General features: G+C 37.4%; 1 protein-coding gene across 1 annotated transcript in view; it reads left to right on the forward strand.

Moving 5' to 3' along the window:
* CFAP47 (cilia and flagella associated protein 47) overlaps window positions 1-19473 on the forward strand; it is a 544467-nt gene that overhangs the window by 261524 nt on the left and 263470 nt on the right. Inside the window, exons 39-40 of the mRNA XM_047075775.1 lie at window positions 14408-14558; window positions 15949-16037. Of these exons, the coding sequence (XP_046931731.1) occupies window positions 14408-14558; window positions 15949-16037 (240 nt within the window). The remainder of the gene's footprint in view (window positions 1-14407; window positions 14559-15948; window positions 16038-19473) is intronic.

Below are 19473 nucleotides of genomic sequence, written 5' to 3' on the forward strand. Positions count from 1 at the left end.
TAAGAGTCTCTTGTCATTTGCCTTCTCTCTTTGTAATTTGTTTTTTCTTCCCTTCCCCCTAAGGTTTTTTGTTAAGTTTCTCAAACTCCACATATGAGTGAAAACCTGATATCTGTCTTTCTCTAGGACTTACTTCACTTAGTGTAATACCCTTCAGTTCTGTCCACATTGTTGCAAATGGCAAGATTTCATTCTTTTGCATCACTGAATAGTATTCCATTATATATATATATATATACCACACCTTCTTTCTCCATTCAACAGTGAGTGGACATTTGAGCTGTTTCCATAATTTATCTATTGTCAAAAGCGCTGTTATAAACATTGGGGTACCTGTGGCTCTACGGATCAGCACTCCTGTATCCTTTGGATAAATTTCTAGTAGTGGTATTGCTGGGTCGAGGGTAATTCTATTTGTAATTTTTTGAGGAACCTCCATACTGTTTTCCAGAGTAGCTGCACCAGTTTGCATTCCCACCAACAGTGTAAGAGGGTTCCCCTTTCTCCATATCCACACCAACATCTGTTTTTCCTGAGTTGTTAATTTTAGCTTCTCTGACCGGTGTGAGGTGCTGTCTCATTGTGGTTTTGATTTGTACTTCCCGGATAATAAGTGATGTTCAGCATCTTTTCATGTGTCTGTTGGATGTCTTCTTTGGAAAAGTATCTATTCATATCTTCTGCCCATTTCTTCACTGGATTATTTGTTTTTCGGGTGTTGAGTTTGATAAGTTCTTTATAGATTTTGGATACTAACCCTTTATCCAATATGTTATTTGCAAATATCTTCTCCTATTCTCTTGGTTGCCTTTTAGCTTTGTTGATTGTTTCCTTTGCTGTACAGAAGCTTTGTATCTTAATGAGGTCCCAATAGTTCATTTTTGCTCTTATTTCCCTTGCCTTTGGAGACATCTCAAGCAAGAAGTTGCTGTGACTGAGGTCAAAGACGTTGTTGCCTGTTTTCTACTCTATAGTTATGATCGTTTCCTGCCTCACATTTAGGTCTTTCATCCATTTTGAATTTATTTTTGGGTATGTTGTAAGAAAGTGGCTGTCCAGTTCTCCTGTCCATGTGGCTGTCCAGTTCTCCTGGCACCATTTTCTAAAGAGACTGTATTTTTTCCACTGGATACTCTTTCCTGCTTTCTTGAAGATTAGTTGGCCATACATTTGTGGGTATAATTCTGGGTTCTCTGTTCTATTCCATTGGTATTTGTGTCAGTTTTTGTGCCAATACCATACCGCCTTGATGATTACAACTTTGTAGTACAGGCTAAAATTAGGGATTGTGATGCCTCCAGATTTGGTTTTCTTTTTCAACATTACTTTGGCTCTTCATGGTTTTTATGGTTCCATATACATTTTAGGACTGTTCTAGCTCTGTGAAGAGTACAGGTGCTATTTTGATTGGGATTGCATTGAATGTGTAGATTGTTTTGAGTAGTATTGACATTTTAACATTTGTTCTTCTAATCCGTGAGTGTGGAATGTTTTTCCATTTCTTTGTGTCTTCTTCAAGTTTTTCATAAGCATTCTATAGTTTTCAGTGTACAGATCTTTTACCTTTTTGGTTAGGTTTATTCCTAGGTATTTTATGGTTCTTGGTGCAATTATAGATGGGATTAATTCCTTGATATCTTTTTCTCTTGACTCATTATTGATGTATTGAGGTACAACCAATTTCTGTACATTCATTTTATATCCTGTGACTTTGCTGAATTCATATATCAGTTCTAGCAGTTTTTGGTGGTCTTTCAGGATTTCCATGTAGAGTATCATGTCACCTGCAGAGAGTGAAAGTTTGGGTTCTTCCTTGTCTGTATGGATGCTTTTTATTTCATTTTGTTGTCTGATTGCTGAGGCTAGGGCTTCCAATATTATGTTAAACATCAGTGGTAACAATGGATAATCTTCTCGTATTCCTGATCTCAGGGGAGAAGCTTTCAGTTTTTCCCCATGGAGGATGATACTAGCTGTAGGACTTTCATATATGGCTTTTATGATGTTAAGGTGTGTTCCTTCTATCCCAACTTTCTTGAGGATTTTTATCAAGAAAGGGTGCTATATTTTGTCAAATGCTTTTTCTGCGTCTATTGACAGGATCATGTGGTTCTTATCCTTTCTTCTATTAATGTGATGTATCACATTGATCCATTTACGAATATTGAACCAGCCCTCCAATCCAGGAATGACTCCCACTTAATCATGGTGAATATTTTTTTTTTAGTTTTGCAACATTTTCCATGTTCTTTATTTATGTTTTTGCATACCTGACAGTCCAATTTTCTAAGAGCTGAAACTATATAAATCTACAGGTTCTTGCTGTTGGGGATAGGCACAAGAAAAATCTCCTTTAATTTTTCTTTATTTAAGCAAGCATATGAGCATTCTATGGTTTTTCCAAGTCTCAGTTTTAATATTTCATCTAAAATAATTCTTAAGATGTACAAATCTGCCAAAAACCATGAGATTTTCTCCCTAAATTGTTTTCAAATGTGAATATTATTTTGATTTTTTACTTGTATTTTTTTAATATGAAATTTGTCAAATTGGTTTCCATACAACACCCAGTGCTCATCACAAATTGTGCCCTCCTCAATACCCATCACCCACCCTCTCCTCCCTCCCACCCCCCATCAAACCTCAGTTTGTTCTCAGTTTTGAAGATTCTCTTATGCTTTGGTTCTCTCCCACTATAACTTCTTTTTCTTCCTTCCCCTCCCCCATGGGTTTCTGTTAAGTTTCTCAGGATCCACATAAGAGTGAAAACATATGGCATCTGTCTTACTCCGTATGACTTATTTCACTTAGCATCACACTCTTCAGTTCCATTCACGTTGCTACAAAAGGCCATATTTCATTCTTTCTCATTGCCATGTAGTACTCCATTGTGTATATAAACCACAATTTCTTTATCCATTCGTTGGTTGATGGACATTTAGGCTCTTTCCATAATTTGGCTATTATTGAGAGTGCTGCTATAAACAGTGGGGTACAAGTGCCCCTATGCATCAGTATGCCTGTATCCCTTGGGTAAATTCCTAGCAGTGCTATTGCTGGGTCATAGGGGAGGTCTATTTTTTATTTTTTCAGGAACCTCCACACTGTTTTCCAGAGCGGCTGCACCAGTTTGCATTCCCACCAACAGTGAAAGAGGGTTCCCGTTTCTCCACATCCTCTCCAGCATCTATAGTCTCCTGATTTGTTCATTTTGGCCACTCTGACTGGCGTGAGGTGATATCTGAGTGTGGTTTTGATTTGTATTTCCCTGATGAGGAGCAATGTTGAGCATCTTTTCATGTGCCTGTTGGCCATCTGGATGTCTTCTTTAAAGAAGTGTCTATTCATGTTTTCTGCCCATTTTTTCACAGGGTTGTTTGTTTTTCGGGTGTGGAGTTTGGTGAGCTCTTTATAGATTTTGGATACTAGCCCTTTGTCCGATATGTCATTTGCAAATATCTTTTCCCATTCCGTTGGTTGCCTTTTAGTTTTGTTGATTGTTTCCTTTGCTGTGCAGAAGCTTTTTATTTCTTGAGGTCCCAGTAGTTCATGTTTACTTTTAATTCCCTTGCCTTTGGGGATGTGTCAAGTAAGAAATTGCTGTGGCTAAGGTCAGAGAGGTCTTTTCCTGCTTTCTCCTCTAGAGTTTTGATGGTTTTCTGTCTCACATTCAGGTCTTTTATCCATTTTGACTTTGTTTTTGTGAATGGTGTGAGAAAGTGGTCTAGTTTCAATCTTCTGCATGTTGCTGTCCAGTTCTCCCAGCACCATTTGTTAAAGAGACTGTCTTTTTTCCATTGGATATTTTTTCCTGCTTTGTCAAAGATTAGTTGGCCATACGTTTGTGGGTCTAGTTCTGGGGTTTCAATTCTATTCCATTGGTCTATGTGTCTGTTTTTGTGCCAATACCATGCTGTCTTGATGATTCCAGCTTTGTAGTAGAGGCTAAAGTCTGGGATTGTGATGCTACCTGCTTTGGTCTTCTTCTTCAAAATTCCTTTGGCTACTCGGGGCCTCTTGTGGTTCCATACAAATTTTAGGATTACTTGTTCTAGCTTCGAGAAGAATGCTGGTGCAAGTTTGATTGGGATTGCATTGAATGTGAGATAGCTATGGGTAGTATTGACATTATAACAACATTTATTCTTCCAATCCATGAGCAGGGAATGTTTTTCCATTTCTTTATGTCTTCTTCAATTTCCTTCATAAGGTTTCTATACTTTTCAGCATACAGATCTTTTACATCTTTGGTTAGGTTTATTCCTAGGTATTTTATGCTTCTTGGTGCAATTGTGACTGGGATCAGTTTCTTTATTTGTCTTTCTGTTGCTTCATTATTAGTTTATAAGAATGCAAGTGATTTCTGTACATTGATGTTATATCCTGCAACTTTCCTGAATTCATGTATCAGTTCTAGCAGACTTTTGGTGGAGTCTATCGGATTTTCCATGTATAATATCATGTCAGCTGCAAAAAAGTGAAAGCTTAACTTCATCTTTGCCAATTTTGATGATTTTGATTTCCTTTTGTTGTCTGATTGCTGATGCTAGCACTTCCAACACTATGTTAAACAACAGTGGTGAGAGTGGACATCCCTGTCGTGTTCCTGATCTCAGGGAGAAAGCTCTCAGTTTTTCCCCATTGAGGATGATGTTAGCTGTGGGCTTTTCATAAATGGCTTTTATGATCTTTAAGTATGTTCCTTCTATCCCGACTTTCTCGAGGGTTTTTATTAGGAAAGGATGCTGAATTTTGTCAAATGCTTTTTCTGCATTGATTGACAGGATCATGTGGTTCTTATCTTTTCTTTTATTAATGTGATGTATCACATAGATTGATATGCAAATGTTGAACCAGCCCTGCAGCCCAGGAATGGATCCCACTTGATCATGGTGAATAATTCTTTTTATATGCTGTTGAATTCGATTTGCTAGTATCTTATTGAGAATTTTTGTATCCATATTCATCAGGGATATTGGCCTGTAGTTCTCTTTGTTTGCTGGGTCTCTGTCTGGTTTAGGAATCAAGGTAATACTGGCTTCATAGAATGAATCTGGGAGTTTTCCTTCCCTTTCTACGTTTTGGAATAGCTTGAGAAGGATAGGTATTATCTCTGCTTTAAACGTCTGGTAGAACTCCCCTGGGAAGCCATCTGGTCCTGGACTCTTGTTTGTTGGGAGATTTTTGATGACTGATTCCATTTCTTCGCTGGTTATGGGTCTGTTGAAGCTTTCTATTTCCTCCTGATTGAGTTTTGGAAGCGTGTGGGTTTTTAGGAATTTGTCCATTTCTTCCAGGTTGTCCAGTTTGTGGGCATATAATTTTTCATAGTATTCCCTGATAATTGCTTGTATCTCTGAGGGATTGGTTGTAATAATTCCATTTTCATTCATGATTTTATCTATTTGGGTCATCTCCTTTTACTTTTTGAGAAGCCTGGCTAGAGGTTTATCAGTTTTGTTTATGTTTTCAAAAAAACCAACTCTTGGTTTCTATTGATCTGCTCTACAGTTTTTTTTTTTTTTTTTGATTCTATATCGTTTATTTCTGCTCTGATCCTTCTTGTTTCTCTTCTTCTGCTGGGTCTGCAGTGTCTTTGCTCTTCTGCTTCTATTTCCTTTAGGTGTGCTGTTAGATTTTGCATTTGGGAATTTTCTTGTTTTTTGAGATAGGCCTGGATCACAATATATTTTCCTCTCAGGACTGCCTTTGCTGCATCCCAAAGCGTTTGGATTTTTGTATTTTCATTTTCATTTGTTTCCATGTATTTTTTAATTTCTTCTCTAATTGCCTGGTTGACCCATTCATTCTTTAGTAGGCTGTTCTTTAACCTCCATGCCTTTGGAGGTTTTCCAGATGTTTTCCTGTGGTTGATTTCAAGTTTCATAGCATTGTGGCCTGAAAGTGTGCATGGTATGATATTAATTCGTGTATACTTATGAAGGGCTGTTTTGTGACCCAGTATGTGATCTATCTTGGAGAAGGTTCCATGTGCACTCAAGAAGAAAGTATATTGTGTTGCTTTGGGATGCAGAGTTCTAGATATATCTGTCAAGTCCATCTGATCCAATGTATCATTCAGGGCCCTTGTTTCTTTATTGATCCTGTGTCTCTATGATCTATCCATTGTTGTAAGTGGAGTATTAAAGTCCCCTGCAATTACCACATTCTTATCAACAAGGTTGCTTATGTTTATGATGAATCGTTTTATATATCTGGGGGCTCCCATTTTCGGCGCATAGACATTTATAATTGTTGCTCTTCCTGATGGATAGACCTATAATTATTATATAATGCCCTTCTTCATCTCTTGTTACAGCCTTTAATTGAAAGTCTAGTTTGTCTGATAGAAGTATAGCTACTCCAGCTTTCTTTTGACTTCCAGTAGCATGATAGATAGTTCTCCATCCCCTCACTTTCAATCTGAAGGTGTCCTCAGGTCCAAAATGTGTCTCTTGTAGACAGCAAATAGATGGGTCTTGGTTTTTTTATCCATTCTGATACCCTTTTTCTTTTGGTTGGAGCATTTAGTCCATTTACGTTCAGTGTTATTATAGGAAGACATGGGTTTAGAGTCATTGTGATGTCTGTAGGTTTCATGGTTGCAGTGATATCTCTGGTACTTTGTCTCACAGGATCCCCCTTAGGATCTCTTGTAGGGCTGGTTTAGTGGTGATGAATTCCTTCAGTTTTTGTTTGTTTGGGCACACCTTTATCTCTCCTATTCTAAATGACAAACTTGCTGGATGAAAGATTCTCGGCTGCATTTTTTTTCTGTTCATCACTTTGAGGATTTCCTGCCATTCCTTTCTGGCCTGCCAAGTTTCAGTAGATAGATCTGTCATGAGTCTTACCAGTCTCCCTTTTTATGTTAGAGATGTTTATCCCTAGCTGCTTTCAGAATTCTCTCTTTATCTTTGTGTTTTGCCAGTTTCACTATGATGTGTGGTGCAGAAGATTGATTGAAGTTACGTCTGATTGGAGTTCTCTGTGCCTCTTGGATTTCATTGCCTTTTTCCTTCCCCAGATCAGGGAAGTTCTCAGCTATGATTTCTTCTAGTACACCTTCAGCACCTTTCCCTCTCTCTTCCTCCTCTGGAATCCCAATTATGCGTAGATTATTGCGTTTAATTGTGTCACTTCGTTCTCTAATTCTCCCCTCATACTTCTGGATTTTTTTATCTCTTTTTCTCAGCTTCCTCTTTTTCCATAATTTTATCTTCTAATTCACCTATTCTTTCCTCTGACTCTTCAATCTGAGCTGTCATCGCCTCCAATATATTTTGCAGCTCATTTATAGTATTTATAGTATTTTTTAGCCCCTCCTGACTGTTTCTTAGTCCCTCGATCTCTGTAGTAATAGATTCTCTGCTGTCCTCTATATTTTTTTCAATCCCAGCAATTAATTTTATGACTTATTTTAAATTTCTTTTCTGTTATATTGCTTAAATCGTTTTTGATCAGTTCGTTAGCTGTCACTACTTCCTGGAGTTTCTTTTGCGGAGAAGTCTTCTGTTTCGTCATTTTGGATAGTACCTGGAGTGGCGCGGAACTGCAGGGTTCTTCCTCTGTGCTGTCTGGAGTAACTTGAGTTGGTGGGCAGTGCTGCAGTGAGACCTGTTGTCTGCCCCCAGCCCACCACTGAAGCCATAGTCAGGCTGGTGTTACCTTATCTTCCCCTCTCCCAGGGGCAGGACTCACTGTGTAATGGTGTGGCCCCTTTCTGGGCTACTTGCACACTGCCAGGCTTGTGGTGCTGCTTCCATGGGATCTGGTGTATTAGGTGGGGTGGATCCGCAAGGCGCACAGGGGTGGGAGGGGCAGACTCAGCTCGCTTTGCCTTCAGTGGTCCGCTTTGGGAGGGACCCTGTGGCACTGGGCGGGAGGTAGACCTGTGGGAGGGATGAATTCGCAGAAGCACAGCGTTGGGTGTTTGCACGGTGCAAGCAAGTTCCCTGATGGGAACCGTTTCCCTTTGGGATTTTGGCTGGGGGATGGGCGAGGGAGATGGTGCTTCCCAGTGCCTTTGTTCCCCGCCCAGCTGAGCTCTGTCCTCTGGGGCTCAACAACCCTCCTTCCCGTTGTCCTCTAGCCCTCCCGCTCTCCGAGCAGAGCTGTCGACTTATAACATTCCAAATGTTAAGTCCCACTGGCTGTCAGAACTCAGGCAGTCTGGCCCCTCCACTTTTGCACGCCAAACTTGGGGATTCTACCTTGCCGGGCGGACTGCCTCTCCACCACCCCGGCTCCCTCCCGCCAGTCCGTGTAGTGCACACCTCCTCTCCGCCCTTCCTGTCCTCTTCTGTCAGCCTCTCATCTACGCTTGGCTCCGGAGAGTCCATTCTGGCAGTTTTCTGGGTTATTTAGGCAGATGTGGGTGGAATCTAAGTGGTCAGCAGGACACTATGGGCCCAGTATCCTCCTACACTGCCATCTTCTGAAAGAGCCATGGTGAATAATTCTAATATACAATTCAATTTGATTTGCTAGTTTCTTGTTGAGAATTTTTTAAGCCATGTTCATCAGAAATATTGTCCTGTAATTCTCCTTTTTAGTGGGATCTTTTTCTGCTTTGGGAATGAAGGTAATGCTGACGTCATAGAATGAGTCTGGAAGCTTTCCTCCCATTTCTGTTTTTTGGAACAGCTTGAGAAGAATAATTATTAACTGTGCTCTAAATGTCTGGTAGAATTCCCCTGTGAACCCTCTGGCCCAGTACTATTTTTTTATTGGGAGATTTTTGATAACTGATTCAATTTCTTTGCTGGTTATGGGTCTGTTCAAATTTTCTATTTTTTCCTGTTTGACTTTTGGTAGGTTGGTGGGTGTATAAGAATTTGTCCATTTCTTCCATATTGTTCAGTTTGTTGGCATATAGTTTTTCATAGTATTCTCTAAGAATTCTTTGTGTTTCTATGCTATTTGTTTTGATCTGTCTCCTCTTTCATTTGTGGTTGTATCTACTTGGGTCCTCTTTCTTTTCTTTTTGAGAAGTCTGGCTAGGGGTTTATCAATTTTATTTTTCTCCCAACAAACCAGGTCTTAGATTCATTGATATGTTTTACTCTTTGGGGAATGGGTTCTACAGTGTTTATTTCTGCTCCAATCTTTATTATTTCTCTTCTGCTGACTTGGAGTATTTTGATGCTGTGTTTCTAGTTCCTTTAGGTGTAAGGTTAGGTTCTGTATTTGGAACCTTTTTTGCTTCTTGAGATAGGTCTGGATTGCATTGTATTTTCCTCTTAGGACTGCCTTTGCTGCATCCCAAAGCGTTTTGACTGTTAAGTTTTCATTTTCATTTGTTTCCATATACTTCTTAATTTCTTCTTTAATTTCCTGGTTGATCCGTTCATTCTTTAGTAGGATATTCTGTAACCTCCATTTTTTTGGATGCTTTCCAAATTTTTTCTTGTGGTTGATTTCAAGTTTCAAAGCATTATGATCTGAAAATATGCATGGTATGATCTCATTCCTTTTATATTTGTGGAGGGCTGTTTTGTGACCCATTATGTGATCTATTTTGGAGAATATTCCATGTACACTTGAGAAGAATGTGTATTCTGCTTTTGGATGAAAAGTTCTGAATATATCTGTCAAGTCCTTTTGGTCCAGTGTGTCATTCAGAGTTGTGGTTTCTTTGTTGATTTTCTGTATAGATGATCTGTCCATTGCTATAAGTGGAGTATTAAAGTCCCCTACAATCACAGTATTGTTCTCTATACATTTAGTTATGTGTGTAATGAATTGATGTATATATGTGGGTTTCCACATTGGGGGCATAAACATTAACAATTTTTAGCTCTTCTTGATGGATAGACCCCTTAATCATGATATAATGCCCTTCTTCATCTTTTGTTATTGTCTTTGTTTTTAAGTCTACTTCAGCTACTTCGGCTTTCATTTGACATCCAGTAGCATGATAGATGGTCCCTATCCCCTCTCTTCCAATCTGCAGTTGTCCTCAGATCTAAATTGAGATTGTTATAGGCAGCGTATTGATGGATCTTGCTTTTTTTTTTTTTTTAAATCCATTCTGATACCCTATGTCCTTTTGATTGGGGCATTTAGTTCATTTACGTTCAGAGTGATTATTGAAAGTTACGGATTTAGTGTCATTGTGTTATCTGTAGGTTTCATGCGTGTGGTGATATCTCGGGTCCTTTGTAGTCTTTGCCACTTTCCACTCACAGAGTCCACCTTAGGATCTCCTGCAAGTCTAGTTTAGTGGTCTTGAACTCCTTTAGTTTCTTTTTTTTTTTTTTTTTTTTGGTCTGGGAAAGCCTGTAACTCTTCTGAATGACAGCCTTGGTGGATACAGGATTCTTTGCTATATATTTTTCCTATTCAGCACATTGAATATTTCCTGCCATTCTTTTCTAGCCTGCCAAGTTTCAGTGGACAGGTCTGCTACTACCATTATGTGTCTACCCTTGTTTGTTAAAGCCCCTTTGTCTCTAGCTGCTTTCAGAATTCTCTCTTTATCTTTGCATTTTGCCAATTTCACTATTGTATGTTCTGGTTTTGACCTGTTTTTTTTTTTTTGTTTTGTTTTGTTTATTTTGACGGGAGTTCTCTGTGCTCTCTTGATTTGGATGTCTGTGTCCTTCCCAGAAGGAAGTTCTCAGCTATAATTTGTTCAAATAAACCTTCTGTCTCTTTCTCTCTCCTTCTTCTTTTGTAATTTCTATGACACTGATATTATTTCGTTTCATTGAATCACTTAGGTCTCTAATTCTTCCCTCATGGTCTAGTAATTTCCTTTCCCTCTTTTTCTCAGCTTTATCATTTTCCATCATTTTAGCTTCTATTTCACCTGTTCTCTCCTCTGCTTCTCCTATCCTTGCTGTCAGTGCATCTAGTTTATTTTGCATCTCATTTACAGCACTTCTTAACTCATCATTACCATTTCTTAGGTCCTTGATCTCTGCAGCAGTTGATTCTCCGCTATCTTCTTTTCACGCCCAGCTCTTAGCCTTATGATCATTATTCTAAATTCTTGTTCAGATACATTGTTTATATCTGTTTTGAGCAATTCTCTGGCTGTCTTTTCTTCCTGGAATTTGTTTTGAGGGGAATTCTTCTCTTTTGTTATTTTGGCTAGTTTTCTGTCTTTTATGTGTTTTAATAGCTTGTTATGAGTCCTGTACCTATGAATAATGCTATATTAAAAAGAGGTTACACAGTATCCAGGACCTGGTGCTTCTGGAAGTGTTCTTGGTGTGTGTTGTGTGACTCTGTTGTTGCATCTTTGGTTGCTTTATCCCACTGCTCGTATTGGTGGATTGGACCTTCCCCCAGGTATGCTGTGATTTGTTCTTTGAAGTAACTCTGGAAAGAAGGAAAAAGTGGCCAGGGAAGAAGCCTTATCCTATACAAGAGAGAAATGACAGGGTGGAATAAAAAACACCAGGTAGAGAAGGAAAGAAACTATTAGACTTAATACTGAGACAGAGAGAGGAAAATAAAGAAGACAGAGGTACAGAACAGGTATTAAAAAAATAAAGTAAATTGCCTGATTAAACAAACAAAAAAAAAGGAAAGAAAGAAAAAATATTTATATAATAAGAATTGACCAAAAATTGAATCAGGAAGTATGAGGCTAATTCCAATGGGGAAAGAAAAAAAGAGGAGAGTAGAAAGAAAAGAAAGGGAAAAGAGAAGGAAAGAAAAGTGAAAAATATATAATTAAAACAAAAACAGAATAACATACAAAACCACACGACAGTTGTTTGTTGGTGCCTTGGGACTGGGGCCTGTGCTGGTCTGGAGGAGAGGTCTTCTGGTTCAGTCAGTGTTAATCTCACTCTGGTGGATAAAGCAGTTACCAGGCATGGAGGTGCAGGGTTTGGCGTAAATGGCTTCCACCTCCAGTGGTTGCCACTGACCTGTTCCCTGAAGCACCACTGTGTTGGTGATGGGGAGAAAAATGGCGACACCCCAATCTCTCCTCCCCAAATGGGTATCTCAAACCACGCCATTCAGGCAGCCCTCGTAGTAGCATGGGTGGAGTTCTGTGGGTGGTGATCCTTGTCAGTTGTTTGTAATATCTGGAACACCAGTGGGGAATCTGACATGGGCGTTGCAAGGGTAAGCTCTTTGCTCCAAGTTTGCTCCAAAGCTCAGAGTCCAGATGAAAAGGCTCATCTGCAATTCATCCTTTTAGAATGGCAACAATTTTTTAAAATGCAAATTTGCTTATATCACTCCTCGGTTTAAAATATTCCCATAGCTTCCCATTACCATTAAAATATAGATTGAATATGTCAACATGTGGCCTTTCAGAGCTGGCTCCTGGATATATCTTGTATCGCTAACCCTCTTGCTCTCTAAACTTTAGCACCACTGGCCTTTGGTGAGTTCTTCAAACACATCATAATTCCTCATACCAGAGGCCTTGAGGCTTTCTTTCCTCCCATGCTCATTCTAGCTAACTTGTTCCATCCTTTATATCCCACCTAACATATCCCTCCCTCTCACCCTTCAGACTATACCACACTCCCTATTATATGTTCTCATAGCACTTCCTAGCACATACATACATTTGTAATTTTCACATTTATTTTGTGACAACATAATTAATATTCTGCTTGTCCTATAGAATGTAAGATCCAGGATATCAGGAATAGTATGTTTTTTTTTTTTTCTAATTACTGTATCCCAAAACCTAAAACAGTGCTTGGAACATTATAAATTCTTTTTAAGTATCAACTGAATGAGTGAATGAATGAATGAATGAATGGCTTGATCTAATGATGAATTTTAGAATATCTAAAAAAAATCGTAAGTCACTCACAGGTATCCTAACACAGAGCTTGAGCCTATACACCCTGAAAGAGATCTCAAGTTCAAATATTCTTTCTACTTAATTAAATTCAAGTCCATGAGCTTTTCATAATGGCCAACAAAATGTCCTTTGTATAAGTTGAGATCATTAGTGATGACATACCTGAGTAAAAACCATCCCCACTCGTGCTACATGTGAGTTGTAATTTTCCACAAAAAGCAGTTTTAAGAGTATTTCTATTGATTTTGAAAATCTTTAATTCATTTTACTTTTTGATGCTCCCTAGGCTTACCCATTGAACAGTAATTCCACAAGGATTTGGGGGAAGTTAAGTCAAAGGTGAACACTGAGAGAATCTATTCCCATCTCCACTTCCAAATAAGGGTATTCTAAGAGAAGGCATTAGGTGATAGTTTGTGAAAGGAATAATTGTGATAACTATGCTCACAGCCAGAGCAAAAGCCAAGGTAAAATTTCCCCACAATTTTTCACCCACATTTGTGGCAAGGCAAGGCTAGGCTAGGCTGCAAGATTTAGCCAGTTATGAAACACTTAGCCCATTTGTTTTATATGAGGATTTCGTTAGTTATATAAACAGTGAAAACAAATTAAAAGGGCTAGATACACATGTCCCTTGTGCAGGGTCATACCATATCAAAAGGGCTTTTGTTGATGAATGCATCATATGTAGTAGGACACCATGTTGCTGACAGCCAATTTCATGCTGCACCTAAGCAGTTTTATAGCCTGTAACTCTACCCTGAAGGGAGCTAGGTAGCAACCTTTATATCGCATCAGAATCTAGGGGGCAGTGAGAAACTGATGACACCCTCTCCGGGGCAGTAGGGAGGCAAGTGAAAAAGGTTCTTGTAGCAGCTCTTCACCTGCCTCCATGTTCTTCTACTACCAGAGGATCACAGGCTTTCTGCCAAGACTTTTATTCACTGAAGCTAAGCCTTGTATATGTGGCTCATGTGTTGGCATGCTAGGTTGCCAGGATGCCATAGTGTATTCCCCGACACACTAGTAAGTGGAATCTCCCCCGAGTCCACAGACTCCTTACCATTTTACTGTGTTCTAGACTAGAAAGTTGAAGTTTAAGGGAGACAGACATGGCTTTCTATATTCCTTCTTTTATTTATGTGTTTCTCTCAAATAAAAATCGTGCTACTTACATACCATTATTTTGATTCCAGATTTAAATTTTATTTTCAACCATGGCTTTAAGTATTTTTTGAGTTCTTAGTCTTTCTCATTTTTTTCCTCCGTGTTACAAAAAAACCAGTGATATGACTAAGAGTTTGCCTAAACAGTAGCACAGAAATGTCCTAAGAATTTCACATAAAAGTATATACACAATTTCCTGTGGCTAACTGGAAATCCAATATTTGGTAGATTATACATACATTTGAAGGTAACTGTAGATTTTACAGATTGGATCAAGGTGTTTTAACTGATGACAATAACTGTACTGTAGGCTTGCTGAGATCTGCAGCAGTCTTTAATTTTATTGTAGAAGTGAGTATATTGCAGGATGTAGACACTGGGCACATCATCTATGCTGAAAGATACTTGCTGCGTTTTTTTTCAGTAAAATATTTCCCCTTTATCTTTTCTCAATAGAAACGAAATCAGTATCACTGTGAAATTCACCAGTCGCTTCCTTCATCCTGCTGAAGCTTCACTGTTATTGATTTCAAAACCTAAGCATGGGATAGGAGGCACTACAATGACTTTTGCTCTTAAGGGTGAAGTCCTCAACTTTAAGGCCATTGTAAGTAAATTTTCCCTATTTTATATGTCTGCTTCTCTTCGCAGGCCATGGAGTGTCCCAAGCACAGCTATTCCTCCAAGTTTTATCTCTATATAGCACCTGTTCTTTGAGATGGTGTGTGTATAGACACATATGTGCACATACTTACATATGCACAATTCTTGGCTTCTGTGTCTCTGATATTCTTGCTTTGATACTCTTTCTCTGGAAATAATTCTTCAATTTTATAAGGGAATTTGAATGGATTTGTATTGAGTGTTACTTTAAGGTCAGATTTTTAGGATTATATTTGTTCTTTTCATGATGGAGTCATTCACTGTACACATAGCAACTTTACATCCCCTTCTGCCCTGAAGACTTGTGATTTTAAGGTAAGAAATCCCTGGGCTTTTGTCTATGTTTTTGTTTGAATTAAGTGTTGGTGGTTTATACAGTAAAGAAAATGTTTCTCTTCTCTGATAGGAACATTTATCAATTTATCTTGAATGTCCCATGGATCAAATCTATACTATGAAGCTCATGCGGGCTCTCTGTTTCCTTCTCCATCTGGCTACTCATAGTTTTAGTAAACCAGGGTGTGGATTGGATAATAATGGAGAAATAAAATAAGATAATAACATGACCGATCTAAAAATGTAGAATTCCTAGAATCTTATTTTCTGTGGAAGTCCTTCGGGTAGTTTGAGGTTTTAGTTTTATATTTGTGCTTTTTTTTTTTTTTTTTTTTTTTTTTTTACTGTTTACTTATTTTTGAGAGAGAAAGACAGAACATGAGTGGAGGAGGGGAAGAGAGAGAGGGAGACACAGAATCTGAAGCAGGCTCCAGGCTCTGAGCTGTCAGCACAGAGCCCGACATGGGGGCGCGAACTCACAAACTGTGAGATCATGACCTGAGCCGAAGTTGGATACCCAACTCACTGAGCCACCCAGGTGCCCCTGTACTTTTATTATAGTACAAATACGTCATCTTAGCCACCACATTATAAACACAAGCATGTGTTTATACTCACAGAGCTCTATGTGTGCATTCTGCCTCTTCTTTATGTCACATATAGTAGGCATGTATGTGATTGATTAACTTGCAGATGTGAAACCATGCTCCGTCATTAAGGAAATCAATTTTAAAGAAATCAATTCAGGACACACTATTGTGACAAATAATTCACTTGTTAGCAAAGTATTATGGATCATTAATGTCGTGAAATCAATCTATTTTTGTTCTTTCCCACCCAGATTTTAGTAGTACAATATATGTGGGACAAGGGGAATTATATAAATTAATATCACTGTAATATTTAAACAGGCTGTTTTTTAAATACTTTAAGTTTATATATGGCAATTCATAGTACTCTTTTGTTATTTTCATATAGAATTTTTTTTTTTATTTTAGGAAATTATAAATTGTAAATCCCCATGTTACACATGGAAACAAATCACTGTAAAGGTTAAAAATCCCTTCCATTCTGCTGGGGACTTCAGGTAAGTTATTCTTTTCATATAATTTCTTTGCCATTAGTCATGTTCAAGCTTAAGGGGAAATAAGTAATTCTTTTCACTATGAACCATTTGAGGAGAAACTTTGTGTTGATATTACACCTATTACACAATAAATATTATGTTACATAGTAAATTTATGAGCACCATCATATAAAACAGAATAAATAATGAAGATAAATCAATTTTTCTTGACATGCTGTTTGATCTATATAAAGCTAAAAGATTGATCATATCAAATTTATGAATTTTGTTTATGAGCTTTCTGTGTACTGAGATGTACTATTTTAATTTTTTTTAATTTATAATTATGGTGCGCCTGACTTGCTCAGTCAGTAGAGCATGTGACCCTTGATCCCAGGGTTGTAAGTTCGAACCCCACATTGGGTATAGAGATTACTTTAAAAAGTTATAATTAATAGGCTTTTTTATTCCTAATCTTATTACATCTGTTGCTTTCAAAAAGTGAAATATTGATTCAAACAGAAAATGAATTTTTACTTAAGGCATCATGATTAATTAAAATTGCACGTTAACCATGCTTTTATGCATTTGGAGATTTAATAACAACAATTACAACAACACAAATTTGAGATGAAAAGACAATAAAATGCTTACGTATTATTTAAGGTCACAATAGACAAATATCTTTATGAACTTACATATTGAGGGACAAGATGGTCAATGATACCTCTGTACTGCTTCAATTGTGCACTGTTTCCATCACCTTTAGAAATCAAATCGTCAACAATACTTGTGTTGACACTAGAAGTTGTATGTATGCTTATTATTTTAGTATTTGATAATTTCCAGTTTTTAAAATCACTATATATGAAGACTTTTGATAATTTCTTATTAATAATCATGTGTTGTTTACAAAACAATTTTTGTTGTTGTTAAAACAGTTATTGGTGAGGGGCACCTGGGTGGTGGCACAGTCGAGTAAGCATCCCACTCTTGATTTTGGCTCAGGTTATGATCTCAGGGTTGTAAGATCGAACCCTGTGTGAGACTCTGCAATGGCATTGTGGAGCCTGCTTGGGATTCTTTCCCTCTCCCCTGCTCACGTCCTCTCTCTCAAAAGAAATAAATAAACTTAAATAAAAAAACAGTTATTGGTGAATTTATGGTTCCTGTGTTCATGTGAGGGAGAGTTTTATTTACTGTACTTTTATTAAAGTGTTATATCAGAATACAAGAAACAGAAAAATGTCAGAATATATAGCATTAATCCAGTATTAAAATATGCCCTTAAATGAACCAAATGACTGTTCTGCATAAGACATCAAGATTAAACATAATTAGTCTTACATTCTAGTGGTAGCACTGAAAGGAAATCTCAAAGTTCTAGGAGTTGCTAGATGATTATAGTTGTATGTTTTTCAAAAAATCATAATATTTTATTATTACTCTATGGTTTATCTCAGATTGAGTTAAAATAGTTGCTTCTTATGAGAAGTGCATGGTTTGTCTGGTAAAAGACAAGATTGTTAATTGGGGAATTTTGACTCCTTTCTCCTTTATGTGAATGTGGCCCTCAGACTTAGGCAACGGACATATAAACTCAAACTTTTTCTTTTAAATATTTGTTTATTTTAGAGAAAGCCTGCCCGTGTCCACGAGTGGGGATAGGGGCAGAGAGAGAGAAAGGGACAGAGGATCCAAAGCAGGCTCTGTGCTTATAGCAGAGAGCTGCATGCAGGGCTGAAACTCGCAAACCATGAGATCATGACCTGAGCCAAAGTCAGATGCTTAACCAGTTGAGCCACCCATGCACCCCATTAACTCAAACTTTTAAAACCAGTTACAAAATTTCTAAGATCAATATTTTACAGTAGGCATGTATTTTAAAATTTAAAAATAATGCAATAGAAAAGAAAGGAAATTTAACTGCCAATTAATTTTTATGTAGTCTTTATTATTATTATAAACATCACAGTAAGTGACCTAGTTTTTAATGTCACACTTTTTAAAAATTTTTAGTTAAATCTAGTTTAGTTAACATATAGTATACTAATGATTTCAGGAGTAGAATTTAGTGATTCATCACTTGCCTATAACACCCAGTGCTCATCCCAACAAGTGCCCTCCTTAATGCCCATCACCCATTTAGCCCATGCTCCCACCCAACACCCCTCCAGCAACCCCCAATTTGTTCTCTGTATTTAAGAGTCTCTTATGGTTTCTCTCTCTCTGTTTTTGTTTTATTTTGTCTTCCCTTCCCCTTATGTTCATCTGTTTTGTTTGTTAAATTCCACATATGAGTGAAATCATATGATATTTGTCTTTCTCTGACTTATTTTGCTTAGCATAGAACACTCTAGTTTCCATCCACATTGTTGCAGATGGTAAGATTTCATTCTTTTTGATCGCTGAGTAATATATGTTACAGTTAAAAAACCAGAATTTAATTATTAACAGTCAAATATGAAACGTACTTTACAATAAAATAAAAATGTCCATGTTTTCCCCCCAAATTACATGCACTCTAGTGACCAGATTTGATCATTTTTACTCAAAATTTAACATTACTTTTAACCAAAATGGCAACCCGGCCTAGATTTAACAGAGACAGGATTTACCCACATCTCTGTCTACCACATTAGTAGTTCTCAAATTCCTCCTTTGCAGAATGCAACTATTTATTGCTATATAATGATTTTATATGTTGTAAGATTTGATTTGCTAGTATTTTGTTGAAGATATTACATTTATAATCGTAGGATGTAATGGTGTAATTCCCTTTTCTAGTGATGACTTTGTTTTTTGTGGCATTAGTACTAGCTTCTGAAAATGATTTGGAAAATGATCCTTTCTATTCTATTTTTTGGAAGAGTTTTTGAAGGATTGGTATTTTTTTTAGTCTTCGGTAGAACTCACAACTAATGCCATCTGGGTCCGAGCTTTGCTTTGTGGGAAGTTTATTTCATTGCTAGTTCCACTGCTTTATTTGTTATGGGCCTAATTAGGTATTCTATTTCTCCTTAAATCAGGTTTGATAGTTTGTGCCATTCTAGGAATTTGTGCATTTCCTCCAAGTAATTAGTTTGTTGGCATAGAAGTTTATATAATATTTTCTTATAATCCTTTTTTTCCTAGAAAGTCAATGGTGATGGCCCTTCTTCCATTCCTTATTTTAATAATTTTGTCTTCTTTCCTTTATTCTTGATCAGTCTAGATCAGTCTTATCAGTGTTATTGATCTTTTCAAAGAACCTTTTTTCTGGCTTCCTTGATATTCTCTATTGTTTATCTTTGTTAAGGTAGGGTTGATAAACAACAGAAAAAAAACCCTGCATATGTTTACTGTATGCAATTTGATGAGTTTGGACACATGCATACAGCCATAATACTATCACCACAATTAAGGTAATAAACATATCCATCATCGTTTTCAAAAGTTTCCTTGTGTTAATTTCTCT

The sequence above is a fragment of the Lynx rufus genome, unplaced genomic scaffold (genome assembly GCF_022079265.1).
Source record: "Lynx rufus isolate CCGP_SWC_20201006 ecotype Redwood Valley unplaced genomic scaffold, mLynRuf1.p SCAF_14, whole genome shotgun sequence".
In the NCBI taxonomy this organism is placed as follows: Eukaryota; Metazoa; Chordata; class Mammalia; order Carnivora; family Felidae; genus Lynx; species Lynx rufus.